Below are 17497 nucleotides of genomic sequence, written 5' to 3' on the forward strand. Positions count from 1 at the left end.
AACCATTTCCCTGAACTTGTGCATCCAACTCCAACTAGCATAGAATGGTAGTCTTGTATGACGTTTTGTGTTATTGGGTGGTCTTCAAAGGCTTCAGAATGATGTAAAGATTTAATTTATATTAGACTGGCTAAAAAAACTATTAGGATTCTTGAATTAGGAATAGATTTTTTTTAAGATTCAGATTTGAGATTTGAACATTCTGAGCATACTATCCTCACTTCTATCCAGGGTTTGTGTATTAACAACACAGTGCTATACACCTGTGTTGGTGTTAACTTTCTATCCTCACTTCTATCCAGGGTTTGTGTATTAACAACACAGTGCTATACACCTGTGTTGGTGTTAACTTTCTATCCTCACCTAAAGAAGCCGTTAGTAATTAATTATAGAATATCATTTTATATTGTGACATTGGCTGAGTATTAGCGAAGCCATCACTCAAGGGACTGGAAGAATTTAATATCTGTTGGTCTGCACGATATCTTTTTAATCAACTGACCTATGGACATGAAATTTTGCATGAAGATTCATTTCTATATAAGCAAAATTGATTTCTATGACAGTGCATGTCACTGCATTAGATTTGGTTGAACGTTAGCTAATATTTTTGTTATTGTTCTTATAGGTAAACATAAAAGAATGTCATAAGTAAAATTATTGTTTCATCTGATTGTAACAAAGTACAAAACTGTTTGCCTTTTTAATTTTATACCTTCAGTTACGATAGTTTGTATAGTCACCACTTAGTAAAGAAAAAGAAAAGATTTTCCATTTTAGTAGAGTACAGTTGCTTTTAACTGTGCATTGCATATAATATGCAATGTTTTGTTTTATGCGACATTAGTTAAAGTTAAAAATATGATTGTAAAAACATGGAGTCTCTTTAACTTATAATAAAGTCCAAAAATTTATTAAACTGAACAATATTGACCTATGTTGTATTTGAAAATACAATACAACGTATAATTTACAGTACCGTACACACTTAAAACATGTGCATATAAACACAATACTGTACAGTATTGCTTCAGGAAGGTAGGAAATACATAGTGTGATTGTACCAAGTGTAATTGGTGCTTTCTCATTTTCTCCTTACTTTGCAGACTATAGTCGCAATAACTACTATTTCAGTTATTGTTTCAGTCACTTATAACACATGGTGACTATGAGGTATAGGTCTTACGCAATCAGCCTTTTGTTTTTTATTGCATTTTGTGAAATAAAATAATCTTAATGTTATTTTCAGAAACATTACATTTTATACCATACAAAATTTTACATCGAGTTTTGTACAGTACTGTATTTTTAAATCAAAATTGTCGTAAAAACTAAAATTTTGTGTATCATGAAATGTTTTTAGGCCTAAAAGTTAAAAATAACATGTTTTTACTGTACAGTATTTACAGACAAACACTTATATACGTACATATTAGTAAATGTAGGCTGTATTATATGTTCATGTTTTTTTCCATAAAATAAAATTTTTGATATTTTTGTCGTGGTTTTAATTATTTTCCCTACCACTAACATCATGGCAGCAGTATAAGAGGGATGAATACTGTGTACCATATTTTTCTGGGTCTTAGAAAAGAGAAATATTGATCAAAATTACAAAACTTACTGTTTTAAGTTAAAATTAAAGTGTTTTAAATTAGAATTGAAAGACTGACAGGGGCTACACAAATTGAGATAGAAAATATTTATAGATTTTTTTAAAATTTTGATGTTCCAAACTACATCTTTTAAGTATCTTTCCTTATGAGACAAAATAATAAGCCTAGAATGTCAGATTATGTTAGACCGCTACAGCATGAACAAGTAGTTGTGCAAACCGTTGTACCCTGGTTGACAGTGGTGTGTATATTCATTCAAATTAGGATTATTAGCCGTGGAAGGTAGGTTGCTCAACTAAAAAAAGTTGTACAACTAGTTGTTGACGTTGTCTGTGTCCTGCCTTTTATGTCTCAGCTGGGTTAGAGGGCATTGCTGTAAAATGCACTGTTGTACATCAATGTTGGTGCGCTCATGTGCAGGAGTCCTGAGCACTCAAAATAGCAGTTTTCAGTCCATCTCCTGTTCTTGTTTTCTTTATACCTATGTGTTTACTCAGCTAGTCGTATATAATTTTTGTAATACATAATTTTATTGTATGTTAAAATTATTATCTTATACAGGATGTCCATATTAACTGTGGCACCATTATTATGTCAAATTGACTAAATTGGACTTTTGCTATTTTTTAGTGTCATTTAAAAATACAGGATGACATGGAAATACAAAATCATTTCTACAATCCAATAAAACTAAAAATGATGAAAGAAAGAAATTTAATATTGATGTCTGAATCATAAAAAATGTCCATTAGATGGTTTCCTCCTGTACTAATGAATACAATCTGTGAAATCTGCTGTGGAAGTTCCTCATTGACCACTAAAAATCTCAGCTTGGTACTGTAGATTTTATCTGAATTTTCTGTTTTAACTCATCCAGGGTTCGTGGTCGAGTCATGTAGACTTTGCTCTTGAGTTACCCTCACAAGAAAAAAATCACAAACGGATAAATCAGGCGATCTCGGGGGGCTAGAGAAAGAATAAAGGATTTTATTTATTAAATACATTTTTTGTTTGTTTTTAAATTATAAACAAGAAGATTCTGGTTTTAATTGGTTCTTTCCATTCCCTAGAACCAATAGAAAAAACCCATAACCCATATCAGGGTTCGACTTGAGAAAATCATAAATGCTTCCGCATTTATTTGAACAAATTTCTTCATACCACATTTGAATCACATCTACCTGTAACTTTCCCTTATAGGTCATAATTTTGAAGGGGAAATTTTTAAACCCCAATCATTAGAATATTGCCAAAATCAGTACAAATAATTTCAAAATTAGATTGCATACAAGTTATACAAACCAGCTATTGCAAAATCGAGGCTATTGGGTCGTTGAATTTAGTAAACTTTATGTACATATTTCAAACATAAATCATTAATTAATTAAAAGTGTATTTTAATTTTATGAAGTACACCCAATCATATGAAACCAGAGATAAGAACAACATTAAACAGGTTTTGTTAGAGTGCTTTCTTCACAGGAAGAATATATCAGTAAATGTCGCTAATCTGTTAAACCGAAAATTTGTTGATATTAAGGCCATTTTTACTAATAATCTACCCATTTGGACAGTATTACAATATTACTGTCTCAGGGTATTTAAAATGTGAAAGAAATTTCTTTAAAACCTTATAATAAAATTACAATGAAGAAATTGCATGTTAAACTATGCATCCCCGCAGTCGGTGGACGTTTCCACACAATCTAAAAACTCGTTCACTAAGAAGAATTTTAATTAAGTAGTATATTAGAACTGCTTCAAATAATTTCAAGATTTTAACTGTTTTAATGTTGAAAGATTATTGTAAAACTTATTTCCTATCCAAGATAGGTTTGTGTCTACCATCCTTGTCTGTGTTGAGCACCTCAGTATCCATCTCAGGCTCTAGTGCTGTATTTACAATTTTACTGCCCATTAAACGACAGAAAGTGATTGTTTCCTAGAATGATAATCAAAATTTTCTTAATTTTGGAGACCTTCAAGGAGGAGTTCCTTCAATACAATAGTAGATTTAAAGTTAGCGTAACTCTGAGATGGTGTGACTGCATTTTGAGCTTGACATTATACAGGGTGAGGCAGAGCACCCGTACAGTACGTATAGCGGCCAGACCAAACGAGGTAAATTATTCGTAACAACTTAAACCCCCCCTATTTCCACCCCAAAGAATTTGGAGAAATTATTTTGAAATCTCTAAAACTCCCCAAATGGGTAGTTTTTGGGGGGTAGGGGTGGTTTTTGAAAAATTTTCAAATGTAAAGGTATGTTGAGTTATACCTCATTTTAAAGGTATTTCTTTACTGATTATTTTGATGCAAAAAGTTTGAACCTAAAAAAAAAAAGTTTGCCGCTTACAAGGTATACCAAAACATTAAAAAATCAGGGGTTTGTGGGTAAATTTATTGCAACTACCTGCACAAATGTAGAGAGACGATATTTTTATTCAAAACTAATGATGAGAGGGCTTATCGAAAAATATCAAATGCCACCCTACCCCAAAATTTACACATTTTAAAAATACATAGAATTTTGAAATGCTAAACAGCCGCAATAAAAAAAAAATCAAATAGCAACCTAGGTTGTGTTGTACATAATTAGAAAGGTCTTTAAAAAATAAACATTTTCTACATTTAAAGTTTGCCGCTATACGTACTGTACAGGTGGTCTGCCTCACCCTGTATATGGATGGTACCCACTATATCTCTGAGTAAGTTATTGAATGTGAATCAGATCATTGTCGTCTTTAAATAAGACAATTATCTCTCTTTTTATGCAACATTAGTTGTCACAACAAATGAAGACGTTAATCTATTCTTTAAACAAAATAAGTTCATCAGTAATTTGCAACAGATAATTCTAAAGGTATGTCAAATGAAATTTCACACTTAAGAGGAATATTTTATTGGGTGACAGAACCATTATCGGAGGCCCGAGAACAGTCGCAATACTCGGACTGGAGCAGTCGCTCAGAGCGGCCAGTGCGCAGCTTGACCGTTGTCTGCGGAGGAAAGTTGACCACTAGCTGAAGAGCCCCATGCTTGAGGCTTATGCTGTGTGTCTCCACCAGGGGGAACCTCAAGTCTGCTGAACTTTGTCCACTCTTAGGGGTTGTGTTGATCTTACCTGGTGACTCACTCGATGATTTCTTTGTACTCACTTTGATATCCTGGTAACATGTTTTACAGTTCTGAGACAGTGGAAATAAATATTTCTCTTAAGGTAAATAAAGGCATGACAACAAATTGGAATTGTCATAAACATAATGAATAATCTGGTGTTCTAGTAATTTTGTTGTGTCCTTCGTCACTCTGTTATATTGGTTTATCAATTAATTATACATTAAGGAAGAGGTCATTATAATCCCTAAGTATCAGCATAAATTTTAATTGAGTTGGTGTACAATTTTGGAACCCAGAGGTGTGTTCAAAAAGTATAGGACCTTAATCTAGAAAAGGGTTATTTATTCATCAACATGTTATAATAAATGATGTTCTTCAAAAAAGTTACCTTGATACTCCAACCAATTATTCCAGTCCTCTTGCCACTTTTGGAAGCAAGTGTTGAAGACCTCTTAGGTTGAGCCATCATGTTTTGCATTGTCATTCCTGATCTCAAATCGGTACCATGTAATATTCACATAAAAGTAGAACCAGAACATAGTGCTATATCAGGAGTAGGGAGTCTGGCGTAATACGCAGATGCTGTGTTTTGTTTGCTGAGACGTTTTGAACAAGGAAGAATGTGCTGGAGCATTGTCGTGTGAAATTGCCAAGATTTTCTGGTCTCAGGACATTCACGCCACACTAGATCATGTATGTGATGTTCAACTTCGAAGTAGTAATATGAGGGTCACTCTGAAAGTTTTTAGAAATATGAAGAGTTTTTGTACTAGACTTAATGAACATTAGACATGTTCAAAATAATCCCCTTCAGCGCTAATGCACTTTCAAAGTCAGATTGTCCATTCCTTAAAAGCACCCATCCACTCAATTTTTGCAATGGAGAAAAACTATTCACGTATCTCATCAATTATATCACGTAAGAATAATAATATTATTGCAGCTTTCACTGTCTGCCAATATCTAAAAACTTTCAGAGCGCCTCTCGTAGTCTGAGCCTTGGGTGTGTACTTACATGACTACTTCATTGCAATAAAACACAGTCAGCATAACCTTGAATTTGCATTGAATTTGACATACTTCTATCCACTGGGAACACTGCACTTTGGTATCAGAGTCATACCCATACACTCATTCATTCATTGACTTTTGAGAAAAGTAAGTCATTCTGTGCGCATTCTAACATGTCTTGAGCAAATTTTGCAGCAACTCTCTGCATGGCCAAATCTTAAAACAAATAAATGGAACCACCTGTGGTTTAACTTTGTAGCTAATTCATGGAAAGTTATATGTCAATCCTCCTTTACTAAAATACAAACTTGATCGATAACTTCATCATTGTAACATTTTTTGTGGTCTTGGCCATTTTTAAACATGTACCACTCCTTCATCCGTGTCACATTCAGAGAGTCTTACGCAAAGGTCTGTTGAATTTTTTGACATTTTTAACTTGGGAATCGTCAAGTTTTTAACATCCGATTCAACAATGCTGTGAGCACTTCATACAGAGTTGACGTTTAAATGCCTACAGCCGACTGACACAATTTAGAGGTCATGTGACTGGCCTGCATATGTGCACTACAGTTGATTTCATATAGTCAACCATGTAAACACACTCTAATCATTTCCTTCCATATTAAAAATATTGTGAGTATTTTCAACATACCTTATGTAAGATCTAAAACTTAACTAAAAATAAATAACTAATAAATGTCCAGTGCGAACCGTCACCCACTGCTGCGGACTTCGGTACGCAGTGCGACCTATCGGAACAGTCTGTCGAGTGTGCGCGATGTGCCGGAAACACTGAGATTATTCGCTGCATGAAAACGACCATAGAAGTTCTAGAAGCAGAAAATCAGTGCTTAAAACATCAGCAAACTTCGTGCAAGGTTTCAAGTTTTAAATCTGAAGAGAAATGGGCCAAAGTTAAAATTAAAAATAAAAACAAGAACAGTAATAAACAATCGTTAACAATACCTATACATAATAAATTCCAAATTCTATCACATGAAAAAACAAATACCACCGAATCGCCAATCCAACAAAACATCTCAAAATGTAAAAACAGATAAGAAAAAAAACAAATCTCACCATTAACAGGCAACCTTCTCTAAATCATAGCACTCATTTTACTCGTAAATCTATAATTATCAGAGGTGACAGCACACCCGTCACATCGCTGGACTGGTGAGTGACTTGACCGCCCCTGGAACCTCAGTTGATGGCGTGTGTCTGCCAGGCGCAAAGTTGCTTGACGTTATAAACTCGGACCAAACATCCCCCTCGACCCGGAACGCGCTGCGAGGTGTTGATCGCTGGCACCAATGACCTGGCAGTGGGCAAGCAGCAAAATATCTACCGTCACCTAGAGACATACATCACGTCCCGATCAAAAGACACCGAGATCGTTTCTAACCACCCTTCCACGCCGTCACGATCTGAAACCAAACCACCCTATCCACGATGAGACCGTGCTCGTGAATGCCTACATTGAAGAACTGGCAATCCGACACAACATCCGTGTCATAAACTTCAATGAGACATCGGCCGTAGGTATTTCACGAGACACGGTCAGCATCTTTCATTGCGGGGCAAGAAACTACTGGCGAGGATGATCGTGGGCGGCCTCGTACTACTCCCGGGTTCTGCCGGTGCAAGACTTGAGACGCGTTCTCCACCACCACTCCTAGTGACTGCCCCAGCAGTGGCCGTCTCTCCCCCCATCTTGCCGACGTCTGCTGCTACTCACAAGGAATTCTGTTTTGCCCCTCGGCGGTCATCTGGTCTCCAGCTACTCACGTACGCGGAGGTGGTCAGAGTACCTTCTACACCGGGAGGTCCGGGACAGCCTGCGCCTCCACAAACACAACTGCATGATGCAAACATTTCACACCAAACTGTTTTTTTAGGGGCTCCACTTGCCAACAACAGACTAAATTGACAGACACCTCTCCATCAAAACAAACAACCACTTCAAAATTTCTTAATCAAAACAATTCAGTCCGACTGCTTCACCAAAACGCCCAATCAGCGAGAAACAAACTGGAGGAACTGCAACTCATTTGTGAGGACGAAAAAACAGATATCCTCGTTGTGACCGAAAACGGTTTCACCGACAGAAACATTGCCCTCTGCAAAATTCCAAATTTCACTTTGGGCCAACGCATTCTGTAGACAACTCTCCAAAGGAGGGGGTGTCGCCATTTTTTATGAAGGAAAAATTTTAAGTTCAACCTTTTCCAGTCAAGGAAACCGTGGAAAAAGATTTTGAAGCAGTTGGAGTCAAAATTTACACAAAAAGTCAAAATTAATCGTCGTTGGCGTTTATAGGTCTCCCCAACGGGAACGAAGATGTTTTCATGTCAAAATTTGAAGCATTGCTGACAGAATTGACTACCCAGCAACTGAAAACTTCGTTCTGATGGGTGATTTTAACATCGATGCGATGAACCAAACTCATCCGTCGACTAAAACGCTTTGTCGATATGCTACTATGCTTTGGCTTGGAGTTGCTGGTCAAAACTCCAACGAGAGTGAACGCCAACAACACAATCTGCTATCGACAATGTAATTTCAAATCTCCCAAATGTCGAAGTGTCCGTGATCAACACAGCAATCGCGGATCATTATGGCCAAGAGGCTATAATTACAGGACAACAAATCGAGAGGGAGCCCAAAATTAACAAAACAAACAATAAGAGACATAAGGCCTAGCAACATTGCTCTCCTAAACGCCTCTCTTTTTAAAAGAACAATGGCATTTTCTAAATTCAAGCCAAACTGTAGAACAGCAGTTCCAGGCATTCAATAATTGCCTAAATTTCCATCTAAATCTTTGCTGTCCTACAAAAAACAATTAAAATATGTCAAAAAAAAGACAAGAAATACTTGGATCACGAAAGGAATATTGGTTTCAAAGAGATAAACTAACTAAAATTCTTTCCGAAATTTATAGATCAGATTCAAATGAAAATTTCAAAATTTATTACCGAAACTACAAAAGAAATTTACCGAAAAAGTGATCCAAGCCGCGAAATCATATGATGTCTCAAAAAAAATTCTTTCTTTTCTTCTAAAAAATGTTTCTAAAACTGTTTGGGACATTATTAACAATAAAAATAAAGCTCACAAAACAGATCAAAATTAAAATTGGAGATACCTTGGTGCAGGATGAAGCTGAGATCGCCCACGAGTTTAATAGATTTTTTGCGTCTGTTGCTTGTGGGCGAGGTCCTCTACCGTCAGAGCCCCAGGTTACTCACACGCGAAGACGTAGTCCAGTAGAATCAATGATACTGGCACCTGTACTTGAGGAAGAGTTGGAAAAAATTATTCAGCAGCTCCCGGCCAAAAAATCAACCGATCTCTAAATTTATTGTCCATGTGGATTTTGAAAAAATGTGCCAAGCATATTGTGAGCCTCTGACTCAATTGGTAAATCTGTCTTTTCAAACAGGAGTTTTCCCCTCCCTCCTGAAAAATGCTAAAGTACACCCCATTTTCAAAAAAGATGACCCATGCTCCCTTAACAATTATCGGCCTGTCTCTATTTTGCCAACTGTGAGCAAGGTTTTCGAAAAACTATTTTTTGACAAGAATGCTTTGTTTTCTTAGCAAACACAACCAGCTCTCTGAAGACCAATTTGGCTTCAGAACGGGAAAATCGACGGTAGACGCTGTGGTGAGTCTGGTCGAAATGGTTGTTGAGGGGTTAGAGTGTCGGAATCCCACCATAAGTGTGTGTTTCTCGACTTATCCAAAGCATTCGACTGTTGTGTTGACCATAATACACTTCTCGACAAACTTGAATCTCATGGCATTCGAGTGTGCCCCTGCTATGGATTAAATCATTTCTAAGTCGTAGAACACAGACTGTCCAAATTACAAATCACCTTTCAAGTCCATTGGATTTGAGATATGGAGTTCCCCAAGGCTCCATCCTCAGTCCAATCCTTTTTCTGGTCTATGTCAATGACATCGAGTCATCACTTCTGTACGGGAATCTCGTGCAATATGCTGATGACACGACTCTCTGTTTTAACGAAAAATCAAAAGAAGTTTTGGAACAAAAAGCTTTTGTTGACCTTAACAACTGCGTTCAACACTTTCATAGCCTCAACCTGACAACAAATTCCACAAAATCTAATTTTCTGAATTTCGCCCTGCGGTCAATGGACGTTGGGTGTGGACCTTCCGTCATGCTGGGAGACTCCACATTAGAAGAAGGTATTACTCTTCCAAATTCCTTGGTATATACCTTGATCGAGGTTTGACATGGAATGTTCACATTGATTCCAGTTTGTTCAAAATTAGCATCTGGCGTTTATGTTTTAAGATCTTTAGCCAAATACTGCCCAAGTCAGGTGCTGATGGCGGCGTATTACGGCCTGATTTACCCACACCTTTCCTACGGAGTGATTTTGTGGGGAGCTTGTTCAAAACAATCAAATTTTGAGAGTTTTTCAGGCTTCAAAAGAAAGCGATCAGAACAATCGCCAACATGAACTTCAGAGAGTCGTGCAGACCTGCTTTCAAAAAATTGCAGCTGTTGACTCTGCCATGTCTCTATATCTTGGAGGCAGTTTTTATTCTGTAAGTCAAAATGTGCCCTGACTAGGGGCCGTGACGTGCATGAATATGAAACGAGAGGGCAGAGACAACTACCGTTCTGGGCGACACAGAACGGTGGTTTATGAACACCTGCCCTCGCAGGCAGGTGTCCGTTTCATCAACAGTTTGCCTGATTCCATGAAAAACGTACAAACGCCCAAGGCGTTAAAAAACTCGTCTGAAGCGCTTTTTAGCATCTAAAGCATTCTATAGCGTCGACGAGTTTTTGAATTATAGTTGGGAGACCTCCAATTTAGAAGACTGACACTGGCGTTGGCGGTGGAGAGAATTGGCGAGTAAGTGGTATGGATGAATGTAACGATTGTATGTCTGAATGTGGTATTGTGAACGAATGTAAAAATTTTAGATTTTATTCGGTATGACCTTTGCCACATAATTGTATTATTATCAACGGCAATAAAAGACTTGACTTTGACTTTGACTTTGATAAATATATGTCTAATATAAGGTCAACAATTTATTAATAATTTAACAATTTTACATTACTTACATGAACCACATTAATTAAATAATCTGTTCTGAAAGTTTCTTGATAATAATAATGTAGAATCTTGCTTATCAAATATTCAATGATATGAAACAATTACTACTCAGACATTGAAGATAAATTAATGAAAAAACTCTATTGTAAAATTTCTTTTTATCATCATTGCATTGGACCAAAACTTTAATTGAGATGTTACAATTTTTGTTGTACGCAATAACATCTTGTAATACATGAGTAGTATATTATATTAATTATGATATTTAAACTATCGATATAAAAGTTACGCATTTCTCTAAATCTTCCTTAAAAACATTTTCCAACCACTGTCAAATATATGTGCTAAATCAAAGTTACTGCCACCGACTCGTATTGGATGGTGAGACAGTCTTTTAATTAATAATACTTCAATAGGTTTAATTTTAATGAATTTGGACTGTTAAATAAAAATCTGGTAATACTTTGGAGTACTACTAATCTAATAGCAACTTTAATATATTCACTTACTGAAATGTCGGACTCATTCATAAAAGAAGAACTTCTTCTTGAAATTCGTTTTCTTGGAGCCTCCCATGGCACTCTCTCTTCAGGAATACGAACCTAAAGATTTTTAAACAAAATTTCAAGTGAATTTTTATTTGAATTGTGCTTTGTAAAATTGCAATATTAATCGTAACAATCTCTAATACATGTTTTATAATTTGTTAGTCATAACGGAAAACTTAGATACTCAATCTACAATAAAAACCTGTAAAAAGTAAACTACTTCTTAAAATGTTGTGACATTTCACCGAAAGTTAGTGAAAAATTTCCCAAAAATTTAAAAATGAAAATATGCAATGTTTCAAAAGTATTATCAAAATACAATAAATTTGTATATACAGGAACTGTTTTCTTATGAACTGAGATTTGTTAACAATGGACTTGTTTATTCTATTATTTCCAAGTTCAACAATATTATCTTCCAGAAATATCTCACCTTGTTTGGCATAAGGCTAGGATTACAGCCAAGACATCTCTCCTTTCTTGAGTGGAGGTTTTGAGAGAAGTCCAAAGTTGATAAATCTGGTTCTTTATACTCTCGCATATGATATATTCCGACCCTATGTAGAAAACTGACAAAGACAAGCTCATGAGAAACACATCACAGAACATTTACAATAAAATCAAATCTTCTTAACCTGTCTCTTGATTATCCAATATTGTCAGAAGAAATCCAACTATTTAATTTTCCGGTAATTCTAAGCAATATATGGGTCAACCTCGATTTTTCTCATATTACAATATAATGTTCCAATAGTCAATTAGAAAAGGAAATGACTAGAATTTCTTGCCGGAATGCAGTTATAGGGAGCAGGCAACCGCCAGACGGTCATAATATTGCTTAGAATTACCTATTAGTGATCAGGGGCACTGACGTGATCTGGGCTTCAAATTTGGAACTACTCGAGTTAATTTTTTTTTTAAAAGAGCAAGCAGCGCGAAGCGCTGCGCAGCGGGCAGGCATCGTGTGTGATCCTTTTTTTTATTAAAAATTACTGATCAATTGTTATTACATATTACAATATAATGTAGGTAATGTATGTAAAACAATTTTAAACACATGACCGTCTGGCAGTTGCCTGCTCCCTATAACTGCTTTCCGGCAAGAAATTCTAGTCATTTCCTTTTCTAATTGACTATTGGAACATTATATTGTAATATGAGAAAAATTGAGGTTGACCCATATATTGCTTAGAATTACCAATTTTCCTAACAACCATAATTGTCATTTTAAATAGGTTTAACCACATACTTTCAGTCAGCAATCCACAAAGTTGTTTGACAGCAATGCATTTTGATATTTTAACATCATTGTCAACCAGTACAAATATTATAGTTTTCAGGACTGAGCATTGTCTATTCAATGAATAAAACAAAAAATCACACAGATAAACGTATATGGGATTAAAATGTTTAAAGTATCCTGAAATTGTGCTTCTGAATCATTCTCTACTGTAGTTATAATCACTCTAAAATCACCTGTCATTCACTATTCTCCACAGATTCATCACCAAAGACTTTCCTCATCAAATCAATAGCCTTGGATGAACTTTAGAGACTTTCTGTTAAAATGCAAATTCTTTGACCAAGACCATCTTTTCTTGATGCTGCTGTGTGTATACATACTGAGGCAGCAACATAGCACGAACTATGAGTGATGAGAATAACAGGAAGGCTTCTCTACCACAGATTATACCAGTATTGGTCACTTGCTTCAAATGTAAAATGTTGTTGGATGTACAAAATCCAGATATATCTTGTATAATAGCATTTTATACATTTAAAAGTATTTTATGAATTGTTTAACAGTTTTTTTCAATTTAAACCAAATCAATTCGAATTGTTCTTGTACTTGTGGAATATAAAGCCTTGTACTTTTATAATGCACTGTTTTATTAGATGTGAGGCAGTAACTGGTAATATAATTGATACAAAAATATGTACCGAGTACAAAGGATCCAACAGGTAACACGTAACAAAAGACTTATCAAACAAACGCTGACTCCTTTTTTTACCTTAAAATCTATAGAGCTCTTACTTAGACCAAGGGGGAGGAAGATGGGTATGAAGTTTAAGTCTCTATGACCTTTCTTCAAGAGTTTATCACCGACAGATATATTTGGACTGACTGCCCTTTGATTACAAAATCAATAGTTATCTTTCTGGGATTAAGAGGAACCCATAGGGTCCCTAGGGTCTTTTTATTAAGAGTTATCACACTTTGCGCAGTTACACTATTTCAAGAAAGCCCTGTCGGGTCTTCAATAATAATTGTTAAATGTTGAAAACTGCTCACTTGGGAGGAGCCTCTACCCAATAGTTGTCCAGCCGGTTGGTCTTCATGATGCTGCTGAGGTGCTGCAGCAGGGTGAAGTTGTCCTGGTGTATACGCTCACACCGCTCTGCTTCCTTCTGCTGCTTCTTCAGCTTGCACGCCACATGTTGGCGCTGTGCTGGCGGGCGTACATCGATCGCTGGCAGAGCCGATTCTACCTGTTTCCCCACACGTAACAATCACATTAACCTTCCTCATTAACTGTCTCTTATTTTTGGAAATACATTTTAGAGGTATAGTACTATCTATACATGATAGAAACATGCTCATTTTAAAATGACAAATAGATTAAATTATAATTATAAATCTTAATATTTAAGTAGAATAATCATTACTCTTTCTGATGTCAATGTTAGGATACAAATGTTATGATTAAATTTTATTTGATTAGTTTGTTAAGGTTTTATACATCTATGCCCTAAGGAAATTATATTGTTTATTAATTTTTGCCTTAATAGAAAAACATGTCACTCCGGAAGTTTTTAACTCATGTTCATATGTAAAGTTTTCACATTTTTATATCAAACCGTTTTCAGTTGGGCCTTATTACAAAATTTCCCAATTTTAATTAATGTAATTTTACATGAAATATTAAAAACAGTCCACTTTTTTGTATTTAGGTAAGTTATTTTACAGGGCTATGAATTTAACATAAAATATTTTCCTAGCCCAAATTTGAGCACATCATTTTAAGTACCATATTTCCTGATTTTATTAACCTTTCCGTTTGTTTTAACTTTATTAGTTATCCTAGTCTGAAACGATGAATAGATACTAGTCAATTTTAAGTTATTTAAAGTACATTTAACAGTGTAAATGTTCAAAATATTCCTATTATCCTCTCAAAACATTATCAATATTAAGTTTTAGGCAAAACATTTTAAAATGTCTAAAATTCGTTTATGCAGTAATTTTTAGTATTTTCAGAGATTTTCTTGGGACACAAGAGGTCTAATCACCATCACTTGATATCAAAAACACAGCCTGTGTCCTCTCTTAGGGTATTCTTATCTATGTGTTATTAGTACAGTAACCTTGTTACAATTTCTGTAAAAATCAATAGTGTGGACTTGCTTAGGAAAGGCTAAAAGTGACAAAGAAATAGCCTTATATTTAAACAGACTAAATATAATTGAAACTCAATAGTTTCATGTAACTCAACACTATAATCAGAATAACTAACAGCATACATTTATTGCAACAATGCTTCTAATATATAAATATTCTGCAATAAATCTACAAAGCAGTAGTTTTTAAATTTATGATATAAGTAATATTGTTTTCAATTGTATTTGACACATTGACTGCAATGGGGGGTGCACTTTACTACTGCTCCAGCTACCCTAAGGTTTGTACATGATGCGTGTTGCAGTCAAATAGTATTATTCATTCATTTGATATAAATAAAGATAATATTTTAAATAGGAAACAATCTTAAGAGGTACAAATAATCATTACAAAAGGTAATCTTAAGCACAAAAATTATACTGTAACATAAAGAAAAATAAAACAAACACTAAAAATAATACACAATCCTTGACTTTGAAAAGATTTTTTTCAGATTTTGATGTCTACTAACATTTTATTATATTAATATTAAGGTAAAAAATAAATTATTTTTATCAGATGAAAAAATATACACATTATTATTTATTTTAATAATAGTTTGATTTCATGAAATAATGTTGGTCAACAATTAAAACATTTATTATAAGCTCAATAAATTGGTAATTTTAAGAATCAATGTTATTAAATTTATACAAACTTACTTTATTCCTATGATTGATGTAACGCCTCTCCTGCCAAGGTCTGATGAGGAGATTTTCTCTCCTTGTTAACATTATTGAAATCTAGTTTTATTCTACTAAATAACAAATGCCACAACAATTAAACAAATCTAAAAAACTAAATACCTAGTAAGTTAGTATATGGGTGTTCTGTTATTTGTTACGAGACAACATTTATTAAAACAATTAGTAGTACCATTGCATTTAATATAATGGGACACGGCAGAGAACTGTGAATAACAGGCAACAGCTTTGCCATGGCAACTTCATAAACTGTTGCTTGGCAACTGTAACAAGGTGGCTATTCCCTCAATTGGCTTTTAGGCTTTCATATGAATGAATAGAAAACCACTCATTGATTTATCTAGAACGTGTAAGATAAATTAATTTTGAAATAATGAAACTTTTATTCTATTCTATTTACTTTGTTACCTATTGATCTTTTTCATTAACTGCATACATGAAAATATATTTTATTCATTAACAGAATTGTTGAAGAGGGGCTTAAAATTAAGACCTTAAAAACTAAATTCAATTCACTTGATAAATAATAAAATCAACTATACATGCTTAAAAATATACTATTCTATTACTGGCTGATTGCTCTGTAATATTGCTGCTGCATCTAAATCAACTGCGATCAGTTATCTCTATGATCTAACCTTGAAAAAGTTCAAGGTCTAAATATGACCAAAATTCATCATTATAATCACAGTGGAAAGTTACAAGTATCTGCTCTTGCTCAGGTTTTTTTTTCAAAATGCTGCCTATGTAGTGGCCAGGGTCGTGCTCAGCTTTGGCGGGCTCCGAAAGACATTTGGTCGAGCCTCATAATATGAGGCGGGGGTGGCCTGGGTCCCGGTAAAACTGTCAGAGTGGTTAACCTTCTGGTCCTGTATCATGACTGGGTTGACGTGTTTATATTGAGAAGTAGCAATTAAAATTTGAAAACAAAAGTATATTAATACTTTTATTAATATAAGATAAGTGTATGCCACACCATGTGTCGAGTAACAGTCTTCACTGATTGCATGCAAAATTTCAGTTCCATAGCTAAATATGTTCATGTAGGCCTACCACATGCACAAATGGCAAACGATTGTACTCGGTCATTTACAAATTGATTTATCCTATGATTTTCTCGTTTCCATCTTGGTTACCCTTTGGACCAATCTGAAAGTGTACACTAACGCTAATTCAAATCCAAAGAAGGGACATGCACTATAAACAAACTCGATGTTGCCTATATAGAAATAAAGCTTCATGCAAAATTTCAAGTCTTTACATTAGGTTGTTATATCAAGATATTGCGCAGGCAAATAGAAAAACATACAGAATTGAAATTTACCATGTTTTATCCTCAAGTGTTGTGCTTTGTTAATGCCAGTAAAAATATAAATTAAAAGGTACTATTAACGTAACTCAGAAAAGTCGAATTTCTGTCTTTCAGAATGAACAATATGCAACCTTTCTTCTCGCACTACATTACATTCTCATGCAGTGGAGTAATTAGGCCTTGGCTTTGGGGGGAAGGGATGCGAATATGATTGAAGAGCACACCAAAAGGAAGAAAGGTGTGGAATAAATTATATAAGATTAAATCAAGTTTACTGTATTTACAACATGTTTCGTGGCTGTTATATGATTTTTTTATTTCATTTCTAGGGTTTTTGGGAAAGTTCTATCCTATCTCATCCAGTGCCTTAGTTACGAGATTGTTTACACACTTTACGCTGACAACAAAATGTGTTTTGAGTCAGAAAAAAGCAAACTATTGTAATTGGTGATAATGGTTTTTATTGGTCTTTGATTATTCATGGTAGATATCTAGCTAGTGTAGAAAATACCAAAAAATTACTAATGGAAAAGTTTAAAACTGTTGGTCTGAAATTATCACAAGAAGTAGGTGGACAACACCACGAGGAGAGTCTTTTCTAATGTAAACTTATTGGGACCTCATGCATAAAGTTGGCAACCT

General features: G+C 34.8%; 1 protein-coding gene and 1 long non-coding RNA gene across 2 annotated transcripts; both read right to left on the reverse strand.

Moving 5' to 3' along the window:
• Nucleotides 1–184: 184 nt before the first annotated feature.
• Nucleotides 185–2982, reverse strand: LOC124364885. Its single transcript, XR_006922675.1, has 2 exons — nucleotides 335–2982; nucleotides 185–263 (listed from the first exon to the last, which is right to left on the reverse strand). It is a non-coding gene; the product is annotated as an uncharacterized LOC124364885 (long non-coding RNA).
• Nucleotides 2983–4502: 1520 nt separating this feature from the next.
• Nucleotides 4503–15978, reverse strand: LOC124364886. The gene is made up of 5 exons (XM_046820683.1): nucleotides 15502–15978; nucleotides 13694–13890; nucleotides 11834–11969; nucleotides 11362–11454; nucleotides 4503–4783 (listed from the first exon to the last, which is right to left on the reverse strand). Exons 1-5 carry the CDS (start codon nucleotides 15571–15573, stop codon nucleotides 4517–4519), a joined length of 765 nt encoding a protein of 254 aa, XP_046676639.1. The 5' UTR covers nucleotides 15574–15978; the 3' UTR covers nucleotides 4503–4516.
• Between the last annotated feature and the right edge of the window lie 1519 nt (nucleotides 15979–17497).

The sequence above is a fragment of the Homalodisca vitripennis genome, chromosome 6, assembly GCF_021130785.1.
Source record: "Homalodisca vitripennis isolate AUS2020 chromosome 6, UT_GWSS_2.1, whole genome shotgun sequence".
Classification (NCBI taxonomy): Eukaryota; Metazoa; Arthropoda; class Insecta; order Hemiptera; family Cicadellidae; genus Homalodisca; species Homalodisca vitripennis.